Source organism: Orussus abietinus, unplaced genomic scaffold (assembly GCF_000612105.2).
Source record: "Orussus abietinus isolate OABI.00-Male unplaced genomic scaffold, Oabi_2.0 scaffold23, whole genome shotgun sequence".
In the NCBI taxonomy this organism is placed as follows: domain Eukaryota; kingdom Metazoa; phylum Arthropoda; class Insecta; order Hymenoptera; family Orussidae; genus Orussus; species Orussus abietinus.
Window position 1 is genome coordinate 776,601 of NW_019394258.1, and position 22,052 is coordinate 798,652.

A 22,052-nucleotide genomic window follows, 5' to 3' on the forward strand; every position below is an offset into this window, starting at 1 on the left:
CTCTTCAGGTTCCTTTTTAAGATTCTCTGCTTTCAGGACTCTGCGTCGGAGCACGCCTCCAACCAGGACCGCTTCGGATACTTTTCCTCCTTGAAAAACGTAAGTGGACCTTTGATGGACCCGGGGTAACGGATCCGTCTCTCGGAATTTCGGGTTCCTCGGAGAGGAGGCCGGGAGTCCTCGCCTGGGTAAACAGGCGGCTTCCCTTCTGCATCGCAAGGATAACAACCCCGACCTCTGGCAGCGTCTTCCTCGTCTTATCCCACCCGGCCGACCCCGGCGTTCTCCAACCTAGAAAAGGCTTCCGTTTTTTGGTCCAGCGAAAAGGGAGCTCGGGCAAAGAGACGTGGCTCGGGCAGAAATAACAGGAAGTCCCTACCTACCTCTCCTCGGGGTTATTTCCTGTGCCCACCCCAGTGGTGTCCGGCATTTGCATGCACGCCATCTTGGAGGCACCACCCCTAAGCGGGCCAGGACGTGACAAGTTTCGGGCTGTCCTGCACCCCCGGGCTAGAGGTTTCGCTCCCAGGGTCGGGGCTTGGTGTATATTTTCCTGAGAGCGGCCAATATTTATTTAGCCCGACCATCCCCTGCCGGCCATCACCCTTAGATATTTAGATAGCCTCCCCGGGAGATTATTGCGATCACGTGTACGGGGAGAACGGAATTACCTGCGCCCTGCGACTCTTTTAACTCCTAACTGCCCGCCATTTTGTCCTTGTCCTCCTCCTCTTTTCCTCCCTCCCTTCGCTTATTAATACCCACCAATCGCGGTCCAGTCTAGATAGCAGAGGACGGTGAACGGATTTCCGGGCATCGTCTTCTACACCCTCTCTTCGGGGTCCCCTCCTCCATGAAGACGAGGCCGCTATCTAACGTTATCTGCGTTCGGCCTTTAATTGCGTTCTTGTTTATAATAATATGATAAACGGAGCTCTCCAGAAGTTTGGCCTCGAGATGCCCCGGGGGTGCGAGAAGTCGAGGGGGAGACCCGGGGTTGGTGGAGCACCCTGTGGGCAATTATACCACCCCTGAAGACGTTGTCTGCTCGGCTGCGAACAATCGCCCTCTTGTCGCGATTTTCCTGCAGATTTCCTGGAATAAAAAAAGAAATGGACGAATCCTCTCCCGCGAATCGTCCAGGGATGACGTTTACCTTCTTTCCAGCATCAACATCAGCTAGCCGAGTTGGGCCGGAAGCAGCTGGAGCAGGCGATACAGCAGCTCCAGGAACAGTTGCAGCTGAATCTGATCCAGCAGACGCATTTACTCCAAACCGCCGACAAGAAGAAGGCCTCTGCTCCTCTCCAGCAACTGGCGCTACAACAGCAACAACTCATTCAGCAACTGCAGATCACGCAACGACAATACGTCCTCCAACAGGGGCTCAGCCTGCAAGGTCACAATCACTCCGCTGGTACGGTCTTCTTCGTCTCTTTATCCTCGATTTCCATCCCCGTCGAGAAGAATCGAAGAGGGACGAACGTCTCTTCGAGACTCGGCGACGATTTTCAAAACGCGTCAGGTGTTTAGGATTCGGAACACGCGCTGAGAATCGATTCTAAATAAACAACCGGAGAATAAACGCCGCGAGGCGGCCTCGGTGCCATCGGTAAACGAGGCATTGTTACGGCTCTTTGTTTAGCATTCTTACATTACCTATGCAGTCGCGGGCCACAACGAGCCGGGATTTATTTCTCGCGAAAGAATAATCGGCCGAGGACTTGGCGGAATTTTTCTTTTTTTTTTTTCCTGTTTACATTCTAGAGAAACCAGCAAATATGCTTGAAACATCCTTGAAAAATCAATAGTGAATTTTTCATTTCCTACATCCTTTGAAAATCAATTGAACCTGAATTTGTCATTTCCTACAGGTCTGCAGCCGGGGGAAGGGTTGCCAGGATGGAAAAGCGAGCCATCGGACGGGGAGGGCCACCAGAACTCCGGGTCCTCCAAATCTGGAACCGGACTGAACGGTACGTTGTCTAGGTCCCACCCCCCCTGTGGGAGGGGATGCCACTGAAAATGCTTTTCTTGACTCTCTTCACTCCCTGGACTATCGGCAGGCCTTCTGAATTCGATAGTGTCGAGTCGGCGCTCCGAAATGAACGGCACCACCTCGCTGGACGACAAGCCCCTGGACGCGTCCTGCAACGACAAGACTCACCCTCTCTACGGCCACGGGGTCTGCAAATGGCCGGGCTGTGAAGTTATCTGCGAAGACTATCAAGCATTCCTTAAGTGAGTGTCCTGCATGAAGAAAAGAAATTAAAGACCATCGGATATTCGGAAGCCACGATAACGTCGCCTCATCCCCGGAGAGGCAAGGTCCTCTTCATAGCCAGTCACCCTGACCTACCCTCCGAGTCCAGGTTCTCCATGCCGTGGAATCCCTCCATCTTTCGATCCTAAAACATAATATACACCGACGAGGTGTATAGGAGGAAGAGCCGGGGGAAAGCGAAAGAAAGATGGCGTCGGTCGGGGGTTGCGGTCGTCCGGTGGTGTCCCAGGGCGGGGAATCGAGGGAGGTGTAAAAAAATCGCCGGCGTCAGCGAGTATCTCGTTGACGTCCGGCTCTCCCCCAGAGCCCTGGGGGATGGGGCGAGCAATCACGTAGCCCGTCGCCGCAAACTCCCTCAAACAAGCCGTTACTTTAAGGGAGGAAAAAGAAGAACGCTAATTACCTTTGTCTCATTAATATTCACGACATTCGGCCGCGTCGTTATGCTTCCCGGCCTAATCCCGGGGCCGACCTCGGCGTCTTCGGTCTTAACCAACCCCCGACTTCTTGAACCTCTTTCCCCGTCCCTTCCTCCCCTTCTCCACCCTCTTCGGCTCTTCCTCTGCCTCGCCGACCGGGAGGATTAAGGATACGTCGGGACGCTGGGATCCTGGAATCACTGACAATTCCCGAGGGCGAAAGAACGCCTCGGCCGTGTTGCTGTTGGACCTTTCGCCCCCGATTGGGGTGGATTTTTCGATATTTTGAAAAATACTTACCGAGTAGCTTGGCATGAAGGGGGTTGAATTGTTCCTTAGGGCTTAATTATTCCTTCTTTCTGTTCTAAGGCACTTAAACAACGGTCACACGTTGGACGACAGGTCGACGGCCCAGGCGAGAGTGCAGATGCAAGTGGTTTCGCAGCTGGAAATACAACTGCAGAAGGAGCGAGACCGGCTGACCGCCATGATGCATCATCTGCACGTGGCCAAACAAATGGCCTCCCCGGAGCCCCCGAAGTCATCCGAGTCGTCGGTGAGCGAGTCCTCCCCGATCGATTCCCTGCACCCTGCGAAACGTGGCCTTACTTTATATGCAACCGAAACGGGGGTAAAAAAGATGCCCTTCCGAAGTCGTATGGCGGATTTTTCAACGCACCCCGTAGTCTGGCGGTCCCCCGACCAGAGGACGCTAGTTTCGGCTTTAATGCCCGGCCGGGGCGGGCGCTAATTTATACAGGAAGTTGATATTAATAATTCATCCCGCCGGACGATTTATATCGCCTTAATTAAAATCCCTAACAAGTTAGGCAGTTGGAGAATACCAATACCGCGTTGCTCCTCGGCGACATTCGTCCGGGGATGGGCGTTATTAAAGGCGACTCTCTTCTCTCCCGGATCGTGGAATTAGTCGTCCGGGTGTCTCCTATTTTACCGGAAACGAACCTTCAGGCTTTCACTTACGGATTTCGAGTGGCCGCTTTACCTCGTTACTTCTCCATCGGATAACGATTTCGGTTTCAGACGGGCTCGAGTCTGCCAAAGTTGAATCTCTCCTCCGCTCTGATGAACCAGCCGCCCCCGAATTTCGGAGTCTCCCAGGTGTCGCCGGTCTCGATGTCGGCGCTGGTCTCGGCGGTGAGGTCCCCAGCAGGAGGCCAACTACCACCCTCGGCCGGTGGTGCACCGATGCCGCCGATCCCCAACATGTCCAACATGTCGGGGATCCCTTCCATGCCCAGCATGCCAGGGAGCATGCCGAGCATGCCTACGATGCCGAGCATGGCCGGGCCGATCAGGAGGCGAATCAGCGACAAGTCTGCTCTCTCGTTGGCCGGAGGTAATAGGCCCCTCGCCCTGCCCTACATCTCGATTTCACCCCGAAGACCACGTGGGTGCTGGACAGAAAATATCGTTCCACCTCGCCGTAAGGTCCATAATCCCGTACCTAAGGCGCGCGAAAATGAGCCTTACGCGGGGCGACCCAGTACCGCGCCCTCGCCTCTCTCTCGCGTCTTGTGATCGCCGATCGATCCGAGGACCGTGCGTGGATTTGGAATATCATCTCTCGAGGGCCAGTCGCAATAATGCCGAGAGAGATCGCTGGTAGAGTGGGTTGCCATTGGCGCGCGTCGAGAGGATGCTTACGGGGGCGCAATTCAGACTTAAATCCTAAAATCCTATTCGTAGGACCGTTTGAGGAGGGCACTGTAAGGCGCAGAGTATCCATCGATAGATCTGGCATAGATATTAACGAAGGTAACCATCATTGACAGACCCCGGAGTCGCGTCGGCGCGCGGTTCGTGAAACGTCCCGTCTCGAGGAACGTGAAGATCTCATCGGTTCGGATCGGTTGTGTCGAGGTAGAAGGAGGCGAAGAAAAATCCACGATCCCCTAGTGGACGTTCCATGATGGCGGCGCGTCGGCGCGCGATCGCGACGTACGTCTCTGCCCCTACATCACTCCCGTGGCGATTAGTTTTTTTGCGGTCCTCTCTCTTCGTCTCTTGTGCCCTTCCTCTACACGACAGACACTGCCATGTATCTAGAGAAGCACCCTACGCGACGAAAAGTGTGGTGTCCACACCTTGTTGGCAACCTATCCTCTCACCGAGTTGCGTCTCGGCTGCGTCTCGGCCTTGCCGAACAATTAAAATTAACTTTTGGAAGCTCTCCGTTCCATGGGGAATTCGGAGAGCTCCCATGGCGGGATTAGTAATTACCTTCGAATCGAACGGCAAGACTGAAAGCGCTGCCCGTGAGTTTTGACTCGCGACTTCCGATCTCTATTCTTGTAAATGGTCACGCTGTTTCTTTGACTTTTGTGCTGGCCGCCCTCCCCACCGTGTAGGGCTGCCCTACATGCTGGAGCGTGCTGGCCTTGACGTCCAACAAGGTACTGTCAACCTACTTTCCTTCCTGTCACTTGACAAGTTTCGGGAAGGCCATGTTCCTTCCACGAAGATCGAGCTTGCGGGTCGGATCCAAGATGGCGGCCATCTCAAAAGAGGAACGGCCGAAGAATTCAATATTTAAGACCTAGATATCTCCTAACTACGCGTCTTAAAAATACCTACGTCTTATTTACTCTCGAGTTTGATCTGTTTTCTCACTTCTTGTTGCTTTTTCGGTTATTTGACGGTCTTCCGGTACAAAATGGCCGCCTCGAAGTGAACGACGCGAAGCTTGGCTCCGACTTGTACGCCTCACGTCCGTTTCCTTTGTCATCCTCTTATGGTCCTGCATGATCATTACCCGTTTCGACCCTGTATGTTGTTCCCTGTAATTAGCGTTTGCAGCCACCAAAAGGAGGATGTCATTCATAAGACTCAACACCGATATCTCATAATTGAGCTCGTCATAGGCTTTCGTGTCAGACATTCGATTGCTGCTTGTTTGTTGTCCACGGTGTACACCGTAAATCATGTATTTCCGTGTCCTCCGTACGAAACCGTAGCACTTTCTTTAATTGCGAATTGTGTGGTCGAACTTACATATTGCTGTCTTTCCAGAGATTCAGCGGAACCGGGAGTTTTACAAGAATGCCGACGTGAGACCTCCCTTCACGTATGCGTCGTTAATCCGCCAGGTATGCTATACGGTTGTTAATTAATAGAGAAATTGATAATTATACCTCTATACCCTAATGGTGTCTTTCCTTCTCTACAGTCTATCATCGAATCTCCGGATAAGCAGCTAACGCTCAACGAAATCTACAACTGGTTCCAGAACACCTTCTGCTACTTCCGGCGTAACGCAGCTACGTGGAAGGTAGACTTCAGAATTTTTTATACGCCTCTAATAAGTTAGTTAAGATTCAAGGCTGACCTCTTAGAAGTCCGAAGCCTATCTAAGAAACTCGATAAAAAATATGTATCCATCACCTCGGGCCATTTCGAGAGATAACTCGAGACAATGTCTTGACAATGTGAGCAAGTATTTCAGAGAAGTACTGTCAAAGGTTGCAATTAGAATGTATGATACGAACCGAAAGTTCGTTCTCCGATTCTGCAATTGCTTTTCCAACTCACCGCGGATTGTAGATGATGACCGTTGATAATTCATGGGATGAAAAGTTACTGACGGAATTACTGGTGAAAAGGAAATTGATGAGCCTTCGACTGCAATTATTTACACCTTTGAAACTTCCGCACAGGTTGTGTACGAATTTTACAAGACCGAAGAAATGCCACCGATTAACCTTTCATGACAATTTTAATTAACAGGCCGTGCCACAGGCGGAGGATACTGCAACGCATGCCGTGTTACTATGTTTTCTCGAGCGGGGGAAGACGGTAACATATCAAGTTACTCGCATCGCGGTTTGCTTCCGTCCAAAATTAGTCTTCGCGGCGGCAAATAAGAATGGCCAAAATTCAGCTTCCATCCAAGGAATCCACATTGACCTCATCTCTGAGTTAATCTCTAAAGAAACCACGACATCCAGAAACGTAGTAAATCGGTCTGTAAATCTAGGGGAATTCTAAAAAATGAATCGACTCCTGCGAAACCGGAAGCGAACCGCAATGCCCCGAAAACGACCCACCACGATCACCGAGAATGATTGCGCGTGTGCGCTGAGTGCGTGAGAGTGCGTGCAGATGATAGATGTTTGCCACGAAATCGCTTTGCCTAGCATGTTTCCATGTTGACGAAGAGCAGATTTCCCAGGACCACTGGAGGAAATCCGAGGAACCAAGCTGAGACCGGAAGTCCGGAAATGGCGGCAATGGACCGCTAAGGATGCTGGTCCCGAAACCAGACACGTTTTCCCAACCATGCGGCATGATTCGTTGTCGTTGGCCCTAGACTTAGATACATAGCTGTGCATTAACGATACAGGAATGCCACATACCTCTTTCTTCAACACAGCCTGTGTCTCACACTCTATCTCTCTCTCTCTACATATATATACATATATATATATAGACCTCCCTCTTTCTCTTACTATCTGCACACGTTGCCTCCCATAAACGAGCGCCTTTATTAGTGATTCTTTCGGCCGCATTGTTCATGCAACCAGTATTATCATTACCGGTCACAGCCCCGTTATCAGATTGGCGGCTCTCGATGGTCTCCTTTCGTTCTTTTTCCTTGATTTTTTTCATCACCTTCCTCGAGTCGCTCGATCTAGAAGCAATTGAATTCGATTAAGCCGCAGCATATCGAGTTAGTATCTCGCTGCTTTACTTCGAGTTTATGATTCTGCATGAACGGGCTGCAGCGTAATGGCGACCTGCGTCGCGTCGCTGCGGTGGCCGGTAAACTTTTAATTTCGAATTCAATTCTCAAGCGGAGGCTTCCCGCCGATTAACGTTGCACGGCTGACTCTCGCTTTTATTCGGACTTTTCTAACGTGTCGATCCCAAGAGCTCCGAGAACCGTTCAAAAAGCGCGCCCCCAAAGTCTCCCTTCTCCCAGGCGTCGAGGTCACCAGCCGCGCGGTTCACCAAAATGGCGGCCGCCGCGCAATGTCGGCCCTCCTCGGCCGACCGGATGCCGCCGAGTCGTCATTGAGTTGGCTTCGTTCGTTTTTTGCGTTGCTTATTTAGTCTGTGTATTATTTTGTATAGAACGCAGTGCGACACAACCTGTCTCTCCACAAATGTTTCATGCGAGTCGAAAACGTGAAGGGGGCCGTATGGACGGTGGACGAAGTGGAGTTTTACAAGAGACGTCCTCAACGCGCTTGCAGCACGACTGGGTACGTTCCCCCGACACGCGCGTCTCTCTTTTTTCTCTATCTATCTTTGTACTCCGAGTTTTTCCACTTTTTCTACTTTACTCTACTATTTCTACCTCTCTTCTACTTAACTATCTGGTTTCCCTCGACCCTAGACTACGAATATCCGCATCCGTCGATGGCATCACCCTCCCCGGCGCCGCCATCTTGGCGCCTCCCAAAGTCCTCCAGTTTGGCCCTCGTACGACCGCTCCCTAAACCTGATCTCTTCGTGTACTAATGACGCCCTTTTTACACGTTTTTACATACCTTTTACATACTCTTAACATACTCTCATGTATCTAATCTCTGTATTCACATATTTATATCTATATTACATTATATTACATATATATATTTACATTATATATTTATATATATATATTCATTCTCTTTATATATTTGTGTATCTAGCTGTACTATAGAGGTATTCGTGCACGTGCGCGTGTGCGCGGGCGCGCACACCTACGCGTGTACGCTTCCTTTTATGCATCTACGCCATTTACCGCCTCTCTCGATATTTACATCTTGTGCCTTTTTACGATCTCTTTGTGTACATCAACTTCTACCTGTGTGTTCTACCTACTTACGCATTACGTGTATGTATATATATATAGATATCTGTCTGTGTACACATACACCGCGTGGTTAACTCTACGTGTGTACGTCGCTTGTGTCGTGTGTCGTGTGCCGTGTGTGCAAGCGGGAGCGTGTCGGTGTGGGTGTGCGCACCTCGACGCGGGACCACCGATAACCGTTCCTCGTCGATTTAAAAAAAACCCGCCCAAAACATGGCGTCAAAGTGGAACCCCTAAAAGTGGAACTCGGCAGGCCCGCGTCCTGGTTCACCACCTTGCACGGAGTGTCGCGTCTATGTGACGCCGTATACGTGGTTGGCGAGTGTTAGTCTGCAGAGACAAGGTATGCGAGGGCGAGTGCGTGTGCTTAACAAGCATGTGGGCTTTGCAGCGACTAACACGTATAAGGGAGACTAGAAATCCCGGCAGCGCCCGATGGGGGCGCCATCTCGCGGCAACGAGGTGAACCGTGTGCCGCGACGTAGCGAGAAAGGGTGTCGTGCACGTCAGGTAGTGGGGGAGCCGCAGCTCGCCAAAGTTTACATTCTCCCGCCTAAATATATATACATATATATTTATACATATACATCTTTCTCTCTCTGTCTCTCTCTTTCTCTCTGACTGTTTCTCCGTCTTTCTCTCTTAGGAGCCAACTTTTGTATCGTCTAGTAACGTCTCATTCTTTCTCTCTTCCTCTCCTCTCGCTATGTCTCTCTCTCTCTCTTTCTATCTCTACCTGTCTGTCTCTCGATTAACGAGCCGAAACGAAGAGAAACGAAAGACGAGCCCGCCAAGGACGAGTCGCCCCGCCGACCACCGGGAGCCGCGGCCGCCACGAGGAGGCCCCTGCGGTGGGGACCGTCCCCACCACGTGACGCCCCCGAGCGCCAATCAGCGCGCTGCCTGCCGCAGCCGCAGTTCTACCAACACCACACCGAACCTTGTCTTTTTTATCTCTCTTTTCTCTATTTCTTGGTGGTTCTTGTCTGTGTATACAGAACGCGATCCGCACCAATCTATCGTTGCACAAGTGTTTTGTGCGCTATGAGGACGACTTCGGCTCATTCTGGATGGTGGACGACGCCGAGTTCGTAAAGCGGCGGCATCTTTCCCGCGGCCGCCCCAGGAAATATGACCCAACCCCATCACCCACTCCACCCCACCTCTCCGCACAGTAAGCACTACCACTTTATAGAATTCTGCTGCTGGCTGACGCGACATTCCGATAAGTGTCCGTCTTTCGCACGGAGCTCATGACGAGTCGCTTCGTCCGGGTCTCCGCGTCGTCGGGTTTTACGTTTCCTTTCATTTCAGTTTCTTTTCTCTCTCTGTCTCCCCTTGGAAGGAAACCGCGAGCCTGCTGCCCGACGTGAGAGGCCGGGGTTCCATTTCTGCACTTTCCCGACTAAATCAATCCTACCTCATCCTGCACAAGGTGGTGAAACGCTTCCGTCCACTTCTAAGACCTAGAAGACCTTCCTACGCGCTCAACCGCACCAAGAAAAGAATTCCATCCAAGCAAAGAAATATTTCTCTAAATGGTACCAAAGAGTACGTATCTTGTCGATTAAAAGAATAATTATTAGACTCGAATAACACCGTTGAAGTAATTATTTCCTTGGTTCGATGAATTTTTTTCTTCTTCTCGCTGTATAATTACACGACATAAATTCCCCATGATACCATCCACCGAAGGCAGCAGGACGTTCCATTGTTAAAAGGGATACTTGCAAAAAAGAAATAATAGGAAGACTTTATGGAAAGTAGATTCTCCCGCGTGAAAGCAAACGCCTGGATCATGAGTCTCTCGAACCCGTTGCTCCTCGTACTTCAACAGTAGTGCCCCGAAAGTACCTCCTGCCTGCGAGATCCTCGACACTCGGCGTAGAATTTCATGACCAGTCCCGGTATTATTCATAACTTGAACTAGCGCTAGTGCCAAAGTCCCTAGACTGGGTCCTAGCTCTAGGGACAAAAGCCCCGTAGTCACGTCCCGGGAAGAACCCGATGCCCCCGGGACCACGCGACCCTGAAGGGCGCCAACGACAGGACGGATTGGTCGTCGATTCCAGGATCCCTGAACCTCCCAGCATTAGCTCGCATGAAGAAAAGAGTCCTTCGCCTCGTAATTAGAGTAACGACCCTTCTACCGCCCTGCTCCTCGAAACACGCTGTGGCTTTTATGGTGCTTATGTCGAGCCGTATGTTGTGTCCAACCGTGAAGAGGGAGTATTCGTGCGAGGGGCGGAAGCGGCGATCTTCAACGTTTCACTTTCTTTTTTCTCCTTCACTTTTTATTCAATTGTCGATAATTCCGGGGAATGTACTTGTCGCGTTATCAGTCAGCGTCCAGAATTCGAGGTAGTCCCGAAAACGCCCGTCTCGTTGCGCGATACGAACTCTCGGGTCTCACCTGGTATGAGTGCGTTCTTGAATGGCTGGGGGTGCGTATGTGCTACTTGCGCATGTGTAAATTGTACGAACTGCGGTAGATAATATTCCTCGGGTGATACGGATGCCACCGACCACTGTCGACGCGACTGAGTCTTCAGGTACCGAGCCAAAGTCATACTAATCGTCAGTTTTTCAACTTGTTACTCTTTTTCAATCTTGTCGTTTAACTATTTCTCTCTAACATTTTTCTAATATTTATGTGTCCAGTTTTACTCCCCTCTCTTTCACCTCCTACTTTTATACCGCCCCTCTCTACCTATTCCGACTTAACTTTAACGGCGCTTGTGGGGGTTTCGTGAACGGCCGAGGTGTTTCGATTTTTATTAACCTTTTTCCTCGCATGCCCAACACTTTGCTGGCAAATCGCCATGATCTCGGCGCTGAAAATGATCCTAGGACGACGTGTCTTAAGAAAGCCATCGCTCTGTGTCTTTCCTCCCGATGTGTTCAAGTAAAGAAACTCGGTCGGGCGCGCGTTGCATAATGTATTTGGCCGCGGAACTCTGCCGAGCTCCTCTTGCGATTGCCAGCTAAGTATCAGTCGTACGGTCCGCCGGATCATAATCTCGGTATGATCCGCGAACCCGTACAAACGCTCGGTCAATATCCCGTGGATTTTCGGAAATTAAAGGAAACTAACCGCAGGTGAGCCCAGGTAAACCAAGGCCGTTTATAAACTCCCCAATCCGCCCGGATCTCGCGTCGCGACGCGTCCTTTGGCCGCAGATCGCGCGCGGCGATTCCAGGCGGAGGCGTCTTTTTTAAAATATAAATTCTCGATATTTTTTATCTAATCTCGCTCTGACATTCCCCACGGTCGTCGGCGTAAAGAGCACCGGGTGGTAGGTAAGGATTTTCGACCTCTTTTTCGCTCTTTTGTCTCTATTTTTTCACTCTCCATCTATACATATTAATATCTATATGTGTAGTATACTTTTACGAATATTCTCCTACTCTCTCTCTCTCTTTCTCTCTGTCTACCTCCACTTTTCTCTCCATGTGCTTTCTCTTTCTCTCTGTCACTTAATCTATTTACCCAGTTATATGTATGTACAGTCTCCGATATGATATCTGTATACAGACTCGATTTGCGATATAATTCCCCCACGTTTTTCTGTCCGTTTATTTATTTATTTTTTTTTGTTTTCCCCCAACCAGTAAAAAAAATGGGAATTTCGCCTATTTCATACTTGACATTCACCCCGATATACGTCATTACGACGTTCGAGCGTCCCTCCTTTCAAGAGATCGCATTTGTCTTGGGAATTTCGACTTGTATTGACTATTCTTTTTGTCAATATCCAGGGGTGTCCCGTCGAAGAGTCCGACGCTGACGCACAGTCCGACCATGTACGGCGATGCTCTCAATGCTAACCTCCAGGTAACTATAACATGCTTTAAGAATACTATTTTACTAAAATATGACTCGACGAAATAAAACATTTCCTGCTTTTCAGGGACTAGAACGTTTACCGGTTGGATTAATTAATTCCTATCTCTGTATATTGCAAAGGGTGCCAAGAGCGTTGGGATGAATGACTCATGAATGTAGCAATTTAAATAATTCGTTTAAGTCTTCCTGCACATTAATCGCTCAGCTCGGAAGTAACTAATCGTCTAATGCAATTTGAGTATTTCCAGGCTGCGCTTGGCGAGTCCAACATGGGATTCTTGAACAATTCAATGTGCACGTCGACCGCGACGAGCCCCGACAAGGAGCACGTGTTACCTCACAACGACTTAATGTAAGTCCTTAAGTTATAAAGTGTCTCATTGACGCGACGAGTCGGATATTTTGTCGTTTAACATAATATTGTAATAATACTAATCCATAAATGAATCGAGTTTAGTCTACGATATCCGACTCGTCGCCCCCTTAGGCTGTTTGCACCTGTACCGGGAAACCCAGCGCTAGCAGCGACTTTTCTGCCGAAAAGAAAGTAACTTTCATTTATTTGCATAATTATCATAGAAAAAAAAAGCGGGGCCGGCAGGTGCAAACGGTGTTAGGGTAGACTTCGACCGAAGGGAAGCGCAACGTGGAGTAGACCCAATTCCCAAGAGACCTAATGCGAGTTTCTGCGCGCGCAGGTCGCCGCTGGACGAACCGACGGTGCACATAAAGCAAGAGGGTCAGAGTCCCGAGGGAGGGAAGCTCTCGAGACTGATAAAACGGGAACTGCTCGAGGCGCCGACGGAACAGGAGGCGGAGGAGGACGCCGTGGACGAGCGAGAGTACCCGGAGAGCCACGGCCAGGACTCGGGGCAGGACGAAGACATCGCGGAGGATCTGTCGATGGCGCCCGACATAATGGCCCCCGAGGACCAGATCGAGGCGTAGTACCACCCCGCGGTTAATTAGAGACACTCCCGTCCCAACTCCATCCAGGAAGCCCCGATCCCGCCCCTCCATCCCCGTCCCCCTAGGCCCCCGGAAAATCTCACCATATCCAACCGCGCTTCGAGCGCGGTCTAAAGACTTCGAGGAAGCGTCTATTAATCCACGGGGCGCGGCGGCCAATCGAATTGGCGATCCACCCGCCCCATCGATCCATATCTTTATCCAAGCAATTGTGAACAACGATGTATCTCCGTTTCGACTTCGTGTATATTTCCTAGTGTTAACGAGGTGCGTTCGCTAGGTGGCGCCTCGCGGCCCGTGGGGCCTCGCGGTTCGCCCCGCGTCCCGAGAGGCGGCGCCACCGGCGGCGGACGACCGTTTCGGCGAGCGCCTCGCACGGTATCTTCCAAGAGAGCTTGTAGCGGGATTCCGTCCACCAAGTTCGACGGATATCGGCGTCGGTAGCCGTGTTATCCCAATGGGCTAACGACGGCGATGGCTATCGACTCGGCGTACGGAATCCTGGGCGGCGGACCGCGCGCTTCCCTCGCGTCTCAGCGCGCGGAGACGTCGACAGCGGTCGCTCGGCCCTCCTCCGGTGGGTGGCGCGGGCTGTCGCGAGAGCCAGAAGATGCTTCGCGAGGTGTACATATATATATACATAAACACACTGTAGATAATCTAGAGGTCGTAAGGCGTAGCAGAGTTTGGTTAAACGAGGTCAGTCCGACGCGGGTCGGCCCGTTCCAAGAGACGCGTCACGGCGGATTTCGATGCGAGCGCGCTCGTAGGCGCGTGAATTTTTTAGGAGAGCTCGGACCATCGAGGATCGTTCGGGACGACGAGCCCTTGTTGAATCTTGTCCAAAGCTCCCATGGAGAGCCTGGTCTCGGGGGAAGCGTGACCGCGTGCGAGCGAGCCGCCGATCGTTCCGCTCCTCCTTCACCGTCGTCTTAGCCTGTATAGAGCCGTAGGAAGTACCTATAAGTAGTTTCATATTCATTCGTACGAAGTAACCCCTAGGATTTGTAAATGACCCTGCGACGCCGACGACGATTTCTCGGACGCACTTCGAGCGGTGTGACGATACGCGACGCGATACAGCCTCTAGACGGTACTCCGTACGCAAAGCTCGACCGGACGGTACGAATTCTATACATAAACTAGAAAAGTCATGTATGAACATACATATATACATATAAGCATATGTATCCCTTCTCTGGTGGAGATACTTTCTCGGAATTTTCCTTTATTCGCCTTTGGCGGCCTCGGAGAGTGGTTCCGAACTCTTTGGAGAACTTCCCCGAGGCCTTCCGAAAGGTGACTGAAGTCCGTTTTGCATATCCGGGGTGCATCAAAGCAATACTTAATAACTTCGGGCTCATTGGCTTACGCGTTCCCGAAAAATCCTCCCACCAGGGTCTCCTCCGTTGCATCCACCGTTGACGTTCGAACCCGAATTGCCGATGTCCTCCGCAAGTTCGTTTCCTCCGTGGTACTACCATTCGTTCCGATCCTCGAAATTAACTCGTTAGGCACCTGCACGAAGTGACTCGTTCACCTGTAAGTCCGTAATCATGAATTTGCATTTAGGGGCGACAGAAAATAATACGTTCCTCCTCGAGGGACACTGAGAGCGAGGATCAGAGATCGGTTTTTAACTTTATGAACCTATCTGTTCCGCCCGACCGGTCGGATTCCGAAGAGATACCCAGGTCTTCGCTTACCCATGTGTAACCGTTACACAATTAACATGTAATTGTGCAAACTTAGCGCAACGTGCACCCGACTCTTGTTACGATGTCCAGGGGAAGAGGGGCAACGCGCGGGGTGAAACAGCTTTTCGTTACTGTGATATTATTATAAAAATGCGGCGCTACATTGTTAGACTGCAACACCGACTCACAGTTAAACGCGTAGCGAATGTGAAAGCTCGGATTTCGCCTGCACTCGACTAGACTCGTGGAGAAAAAGACGCGTTTAGACGCTGTTTGAATTTCTTTTTCTTATCTTTTCTTTTATCGTTTCGAAGCGTACCCTTGACAAATCAGTGCCGACGGCGAGGGACGTGGACGTAGATGAAGAAGCATCTCCAACTACGTCCGCGTCCTTTGGAAAACGGTCTTCTAGGTAGTTTTTAAAACAGGCATGTCTCTGTTCCGCGTTCTCGCGTCGACGCTCCACCGCCATTTTTCCCCTATCACCAGCTCTCCCGCCCCTCTATTTATCTACTAATACTAAAATATTAATGGTATCATTGAGCCATGGCCGACAACACGCCGTGGCGGTAACAAAGACAATGCCGAGAGAATGTCGTCCAAACGGCACTGGCTTTTAGAGACCCTGTAATAAGAAGCGCTTACACGAGACGTCAGCCATGTTTGGCGTTATCCGAAATTCGGCCGAGTCGTTTCGACGATTTAATCGACTTTCTAACTGATATTGCGCACCGAGGCGTACTTCCAAAATACCGGCGAACCTCCGCAACGAGTTCCGAAATAAGCATTCCGTGTTTCGGCGCATTCCGAAAGCATGCATTTGTCGAGTCGACGAGGAGCCGATCGATAGCCATAGGATTAACAAAATTGCCCGCAGGCTTTGAATGCAATCGTTATGATAATTACGTATAAATCTCTGGTAATCAGGCGAGTAATTTAAAATGAAGGTGCAACCCCGACAGGGGATCGATGCCACGAGTCGGCAGGGTTGGCGACACCGACGACACACTTGTTAGAGGGTCTCTTCTTTGATGACGCGACGTGATAACCGCGGTCATCGCGCTGTGTTAACAAAAACCACGACTGATAAGGCATTAATGGAAGAATATTCGAATTGGACGGCTGGTGACATACCAAAGATAGGCTCCGATTGGTCGATGGGATCTCTTCAGGGGTCAGGGGATGCCACTGCCGTTTGGACATGTTTCAAGTATCGTACTACCGCTACTCTAAGTCTATGTACTGTGTATAATGAATTAAGGACTTGATATATAGACTCTTCTGTACATAGTCAAACTGATGAGGCGTTAGGAATTAACGAATACACCATTTACGAACCACGTTCTTTGCAGTATCTGTTGCTCGCGTTCCTCCCTCATCTCTTTCGAGCATGTCCGGTACACCGTCGAGGCATGTCGCAACGAATTTGGTATCCCCCGAAATCCTCCAAACGAAACCTGGATGCCATAACTTCGAATCTGTAGGAATAACGCTGTTAACGCGTATTTTATTTATTTTTTCTTTGAGTTCATTCCGTTATCAGAGCTCCGTCTCGAGGATTCTAAAATTCCAAGATGGCCGCGCCGCGACCGAATTCGAAGCGGCGGTTCTTGCTTTCTTTTTTGAATGTGATACTTGAAATAATATACATTGCTTCTAAATAATCGAGAAGGGACTTGTGTGCCATTTCTTCCAGAGCCCCTCTAGATACGATTTCCGGGTTCGATAACGATCGTTGTCAATTTTTTCATTGCATTTCCCAGCGTGGAATTCTAATTTACGTGCATACGTCCATCCATCTCGCGTTGTCCTAACTTGGCAAGTTCATCTGCATGTACCTTGCCGTGTCACGACAGATCTAAATTACTGACATACTGATCTGCATGTCCTTATCATTGCACTATCGCGAGGAGATGTATGCAACTGCGTACACTCGTTAATGGGCTCCTTTGGGTCGCAGCCACGTCGTAAATATGAGTTTTTTCTTCACTTTTATAACGGCAGTCCTGAAATTAACGCTAATATTAATATCTAAACGCTTTGGCGCGAGTATTAACGTCAATTATTCTAGATGTAAGGTATCTTAGGCCGATGTGACAGTGATAACGCAAGCGCAGACGTTGCAGCTCGGATGCAAACCGTGGTGGGGCGACTCTTCCCCACCACTATTCCTGAACCCGAAGAGAACAACTATATCCCCCAATGACCATTTCATTTGCGCGCGATTCTCTCCTTCGGTAGCACGCGAGTAGTTCCCGATCTGGTGCAAGAACCGCCGTGACGATAAACAAATGTTGTTAAACGAACGGCAGTGGATCGAGGAGAAGAGTGCATGGTGATGCGATGGACGACGAGCATGTGGAACCCTTCATAAATGTAAGCGCTGGGGCAGATACTAAATTAATAGAAAATTAATTATCATAAATAATGAATTAAAAGTTATAGGTAATATCGTGATGAAGGGAATGTCGAAGAGCACCTTGAACGTTGCAGGATGGACGTGAACTCCTTGGTCCCTGCGGCTCTTCAAACTGTGCGACTGGACCTTAGCAACATCCCGGCGGGGTACAATAAAATCTCGGAGAATCTGAGAAAACTGACCCCTCGGGTCATTCAATGCGCCATTTTCTGCGGGGGCTCGCGTTGCAAGTACGAGAATCCGAAATCATGGCTACCGGTCCACATGGCCATTCAGGACGTGTACTCGCATTGGTACGACGAGGGATGAGAGTCCATCTGCCTGGAAGAAAAGATAACGAGGCATTAGTCAACGCTAGTTGGGATTAGGATTAAAAAAAAAGAAAAGGGCCAGCGATTAACGGAATGCCCGATATCCCTATAAATGATTTGTTGACCGGGACCGTGCACTATTAAGAGTAATACTCGATCGATAGCTCGGCAAAGTGCAGACTAACGGAAATGGAACGCTCTGTAAATTGTTAATCGATGGCTCTTCTCGAGAACGGTTTACAAAAGTACTCCGTCGAATCAAGTAAAATGTTATGACAATTGATTTGTCACGGTAATTTTTGCCCGATCGCCTCAGGCTACGACAGTGATTGTGAGAAATTGTACAAGCATTATTACAGGGTAACAGACGACGTCCTCGCGATGGCGCGTCCCAGCACGACGCAAATCGCCAAAAAGGACATAATCACACAATTCCACGGTTGGAGCATCAAGACCATAATAAACCTGCAAACTCCGGGAGAACATGCAAGCTGTGGCGGCCCTCTAGAAGAAAGCGGCTTCACGTACGACCCGAATGACTTCATGAAGAACGGCAGTAAGATCGATCAGTGAATTAATACAGAAAATCGGTAAAGAGAAATCTCACTCGCCTTCTCCTATTAATAAATCTCTAGCCTTTGGAATAAATTTCCCAATTAGCTTTCTAAACGACCCGAACAACTTCATGAGAAGCGGCAGTAGGATCGATCAGTGAATTAATACAAAAATCGGCAAAAAAAATCTCACTCGCCGCTTTCTTCCTATTAATAAATCTCTAGCCTTTGAAATAAATTTCGCAATTAGCTTTATAAATTTACAAACGATCGTACTTGCGTAACCAATTCGCGGATCGAAGAGGCCCGGCGAAACATGCAATGCAGCAAATCGGTAGAGAGGTGAAAAGTAAAATCCTATTTTCGTCCCGAAATATCGAGCGACCTTCTGGGTCGGTCGAATTCCCCTGGAGGGACTTCCTCGGTTCCGAAGGTCCACCTGAGCGCCTCCGAAACCGATTTGCCTGGTCATCTTTCAATATTTTCGGCGTAATCTCGAGGATAAAAACGACCTTTTTCGCTTACAGTATACTATTACAATTTTGCGTGGAAAGACTACGACGAGACCAACGTGGACAAGCTCTTGGACATGGTCAAGGTCGTGGCCTTCGCCGTGCAGGAGGGAAGAGTAGCGATCCACTGTCACGCCGGTAAGATAAAGCAGCCATTTGCGTTATTCCGTAAAACGAAGCTTTTCGCGTGCTATCCGCCTCCTGGGAAATTCGCATTAATCGCGACGCCGATGTCCCTCTAAAACATTCACGCGAGGAAAAAGGCAAATAAACGAGTAACTTAATGGCGGCGTTCTCCGATAGATGAAGATAGCGAAGGCGTGAGCTTTGAAAAATTGCATTTTCAAGCTCCTACAAGTCCTCCACTTTTTATAAATATCCTACCCAACGTCGTGTTGTGAAGATAACATTTTCTATAAATCGGTATCAATAGAAACAGGGTTTACGATATTCCTCCTAGCTGGATAGCCGAATTAGGACGGTGCCTCTAATGGAACCTTTACCTTATATCCCGCATTACGGTTCGATCAAACAATACAACTCGGGGAACGGTAATATCTTGAATGGCCGGAAATGGGCACTAACGACGCGTACTAGACACGCAATAATTATGTCTAATTCCCTTCCGATGGAATATTCACTTGTCTTCGAATCGCATGTCGATTTTACAGATTAAGCCACGCACATACTTGGTACGAAGCACCGTAGACATCAGCTTGTAATCTGCGGTCATTTTTCACGGTACTTTTCTATCCGTAATCCCGTCCGTGTGGTTTAATTGAAGCAAAACTATGTAAGGCCCTGACTATTGCTCGAGAGCGCGTTCGGGGATCGATCGTGCACCCGGAAGTCGGAAATGGCCTTGAAATTAGGACTCTGTACACATTGGAGACCACAATTGGGGGCCACTTTACACTTTACCCTCCTTACATGCAATTTGTTACGTCGATATCGATTCCTCGGGCTAAAATAAGAACCCAGAGGAGGCCCTTCGCTCCGACCTCCAGAAGATGCTACGATCCGATCGAGCTCCCAGACTCCGACCCGGCTTTCAATCTCGTTTCTTTCTCTCTTCAGGTTTGGGCAGAACGGGCGTATTAATTGCATGCTATCTGGTGTACAGTCTCAGGGTGAGAGCAAGCGACGCGATTAGATTCGTACGCATGAAGAGGCCGTGTGCGATCCAAACCCGGGGCCAGATTGCATGCATCCAAGAGTTCGAGCACTTCATTCTTCCTCAGATGATAGTTTTCCCCATTAACGGAGCTCCAGGAAACGCAAAGCCTTCCAGCCTCCGGTCTCATCTCAGGAAGCAGCAAAACGTCCTCCACGGGTACGAGCAAAGGACCTTTAAGCACATCCCGAAGGTTCGTTTCCTGAAAAAGAATCGGCTTTCAGGACGACTGTATCTTGAAATTCTTCATCGCAGATCGTCTTCACAATCTGCGAGCGGATTCTGCAGCTGTGCGACAGCCAGAACGACAATTCGCCGGCTGAGATCAAATTCGCCGTGTCTAATGTACCTTTTACGCAGAAATTCATATCGCACGTGCTAGGATCCTTCCGTGATAACGGTACGAAGCTGCGACACTCTTACTCCTGGGCGGAGTCCTTCACGGACGCGTCTTTCGACGGTTCTGGTGAGGATCATCGTTGTGCTCCTGAGAAATATCTGAATAAAAATTATAGTTTCTTTAAAAACCCTTTCTTTCGCTTTTCCGTAGCCTCGATGACCAATTCCAGAGGCAGCAGCCAAGGATCTACATTAGATACTTCCGAAACGATGGGAACGTTCACCGACGTGTCCTGCACCTCTTCGGACGCCCCGTCCTGCTCCTCCACTTATTCAGGTAACTTCGTGGACACTTTGATGTTATGCCTCGAGAAATGTCGAGCGGTCCTGGGTATTTATATTCCCCGACCTCGTTACCTTGAACTGAACGGAGCGGTAGTTAATATAGTGCAAGCAGGAGGGCATAACAAGCGTGGTAATGAACCATTACTATCGCCTCGCGTGACTAGCTCAGACTCACCCCCCAGAATTTCCTATCAGCCTTCGCTACATAAATCATCGATCATTTTGCTGATCATTTCTAATGGAAACTTCTTTCAGCACTGGACGACATTTGCGTGGACGATGTCCTGGGCGATGGCATCCAAGATCAAGATCTCTTCGAGAACGATTGCTACAAGGAGATTCAATCGCAGATGAACCTGAAGGCAGCTGCTCGGCACGAAATGTTCCATGTTGCTGAGACCGACGAGGTTATGAGAGCTTTCCTTTGTAGTCATAGGTTCTTGTCGGAAGAGAGGAAGAAACAACTCCTGGGTTATCAGGTATACCGACGTAAGAGATTCAACCTCGGATGCAAATATTGCATTCCTGGGGCATATAGCTTAATATCGTATGTTTAACAGGTGGATCTAAATACTCGCAGCACTGCGTGGCAACGGCTTGAACTTGAGACGGACTTACATGTTCTGTCGAATCTGCTTTTGGAGTGGCTCGAGACATTGAAACGACCAGTTTTGGAGCTTGACGATCTGAGCAATATCGTCGTTTGGGGCTCTAGGCCGCAGCAGTGCTTTCAGAAACTGGAACATTGTAATCGATATTTACTTGAGTATCTGTTACGATTCCTTTCCCGCCTAAGGCCAATGACGAACGAAAGTCAAGGCCTCCTTGTTAAGAGGCTCATGGCTGCACTTACCCAGCAAAGAGTCTGGGTTAACAAGACCTTATGTCCGGAAGGTAAATCAAGGGGATCCCTAATTTTGAGCAGTTGGTGTAAACCTAAAACAGATGACAGCTGTATAGTGGTATAATTTCAGATAAAAACTTCCAAAGGCTGCGGAACGGGACAGCGGGTAAATTGAACGAGTTCTTCGTTAGAGTACTGCACCTGATTGAGGAAATTAACACCCAGGAATTTTATAAATCATTCTGGACTGTGAGCTGAACAAGACCCGAAAACTTCAATACCTTCTTACCGTAGGGATAAATGTATCGCTCCGTTAGAATTTTTGTATAGAATTCTCAACTTACAAGACAGTAATAAAAAAAAAATCCGTAAATACGTCCCGACTGTATTGACACAATCTAATATTAAATTGACCTTGTATACATTACAGTCTTAAAAAGAATTATATTAAATGATTAAATTAAATAAAACTTAGACAAACGAACACGTGTAAAACTTAGGTTCGTGTCTGAGGTAT

General features: G+C 49.2%; 2 protein-coding genes across 18 annotated transcripts in view; both read left to right on the forward strand.

The window, feature by feature from the left end:
• LOC105696680 (forkhead box protein P1) overlaps positions 1-16,377 on the forward strand; it is a 149,733-nt gene extending 133,356 nt beyond the window's left edge. For 7 of the 17 annotated variants that reach the window (XM_012419330.1, XM_012419340.1, XM_012419341.1 and 4 more), the window contains 12 exons: positions 22-99; positions 1,168-1,417; positions 1,875-1,976; positions 2,067-2,241; positions 3,073-3,259; positions 3,748-4,063; positions 5,737-5,813; positions 5,894-5,995; positions 9,523-9,698; positions 12,284-12,359; positions 12,611-12,723; positions 13,070-16,377. In XM_012419330.1, the coding sequence (XP_012274753.1) occupies positions 22-99; positions 1,168-1,417; positions 1,875-1,976; positions 2,067-2,241; positions 3,073-3,259; positions 3,748-4,063; positions 5,737-5,813; positions 5,894-5,995; positions 9,523-9,698; positions 12,284-12,359; positions 12,611-12,723; positions 13,070-13,319 (1,902 nt within the window). In that variant the 3' untranslated portion in view covers positions 13,320-16,377. Of the gene's footprint in view, positions 1-21; positions 100-1,167; positions 1,418-1,874; positions 1,977-2,066; positions 2,242-3,072; positions 3,260-3,747; positions 4,064-5,736; positions 5,814-5,893; positions 5,996-7,797; positions 7,929-9,522; positions 9,699-9,838; positions 12,360-12,610; positions 12,724-13,069 lie in introns of those variants that run through there. The other 10 variants (XM_012419336.1, XM_012419338.1, XM_012419331.1 and 7 more) reach the window with 10 other exon arrangements.
• Positions 16,378-16,521: 144 nt separating this feature from the next.
• LOC105696682 (protein tyrosine phosphatase domain-containing protein 1) lies at positions 16,522-21,910 on the forward strand. Its single transcript, XM_012419347.2, has 10 exons — positions 16,522-17,413; positions 17,477-17,749; positions 18,127-18,323; positions 18,849-18,971; positions 19,911-20,200; positions 20,263-20,473; positions 20,558-20,683; positions 20,947-21,170; positions 21,252-21,585; positions 21,666-21,910. Exons 2-10 carry the CDS (start codon positions 17,532-17,534, stop codon positions 21,791-21,793), a joined length of 1,851 nt encoding a protein of 616 aa, XP_012274770.1. The 5' UTR covers positions 16,522-17,413; positions 17,477-17,531; the 3' UTR covers positions 21,794-21,910.
• Positions 21,911-22,052: the final 142 nt, after the last annotated feature.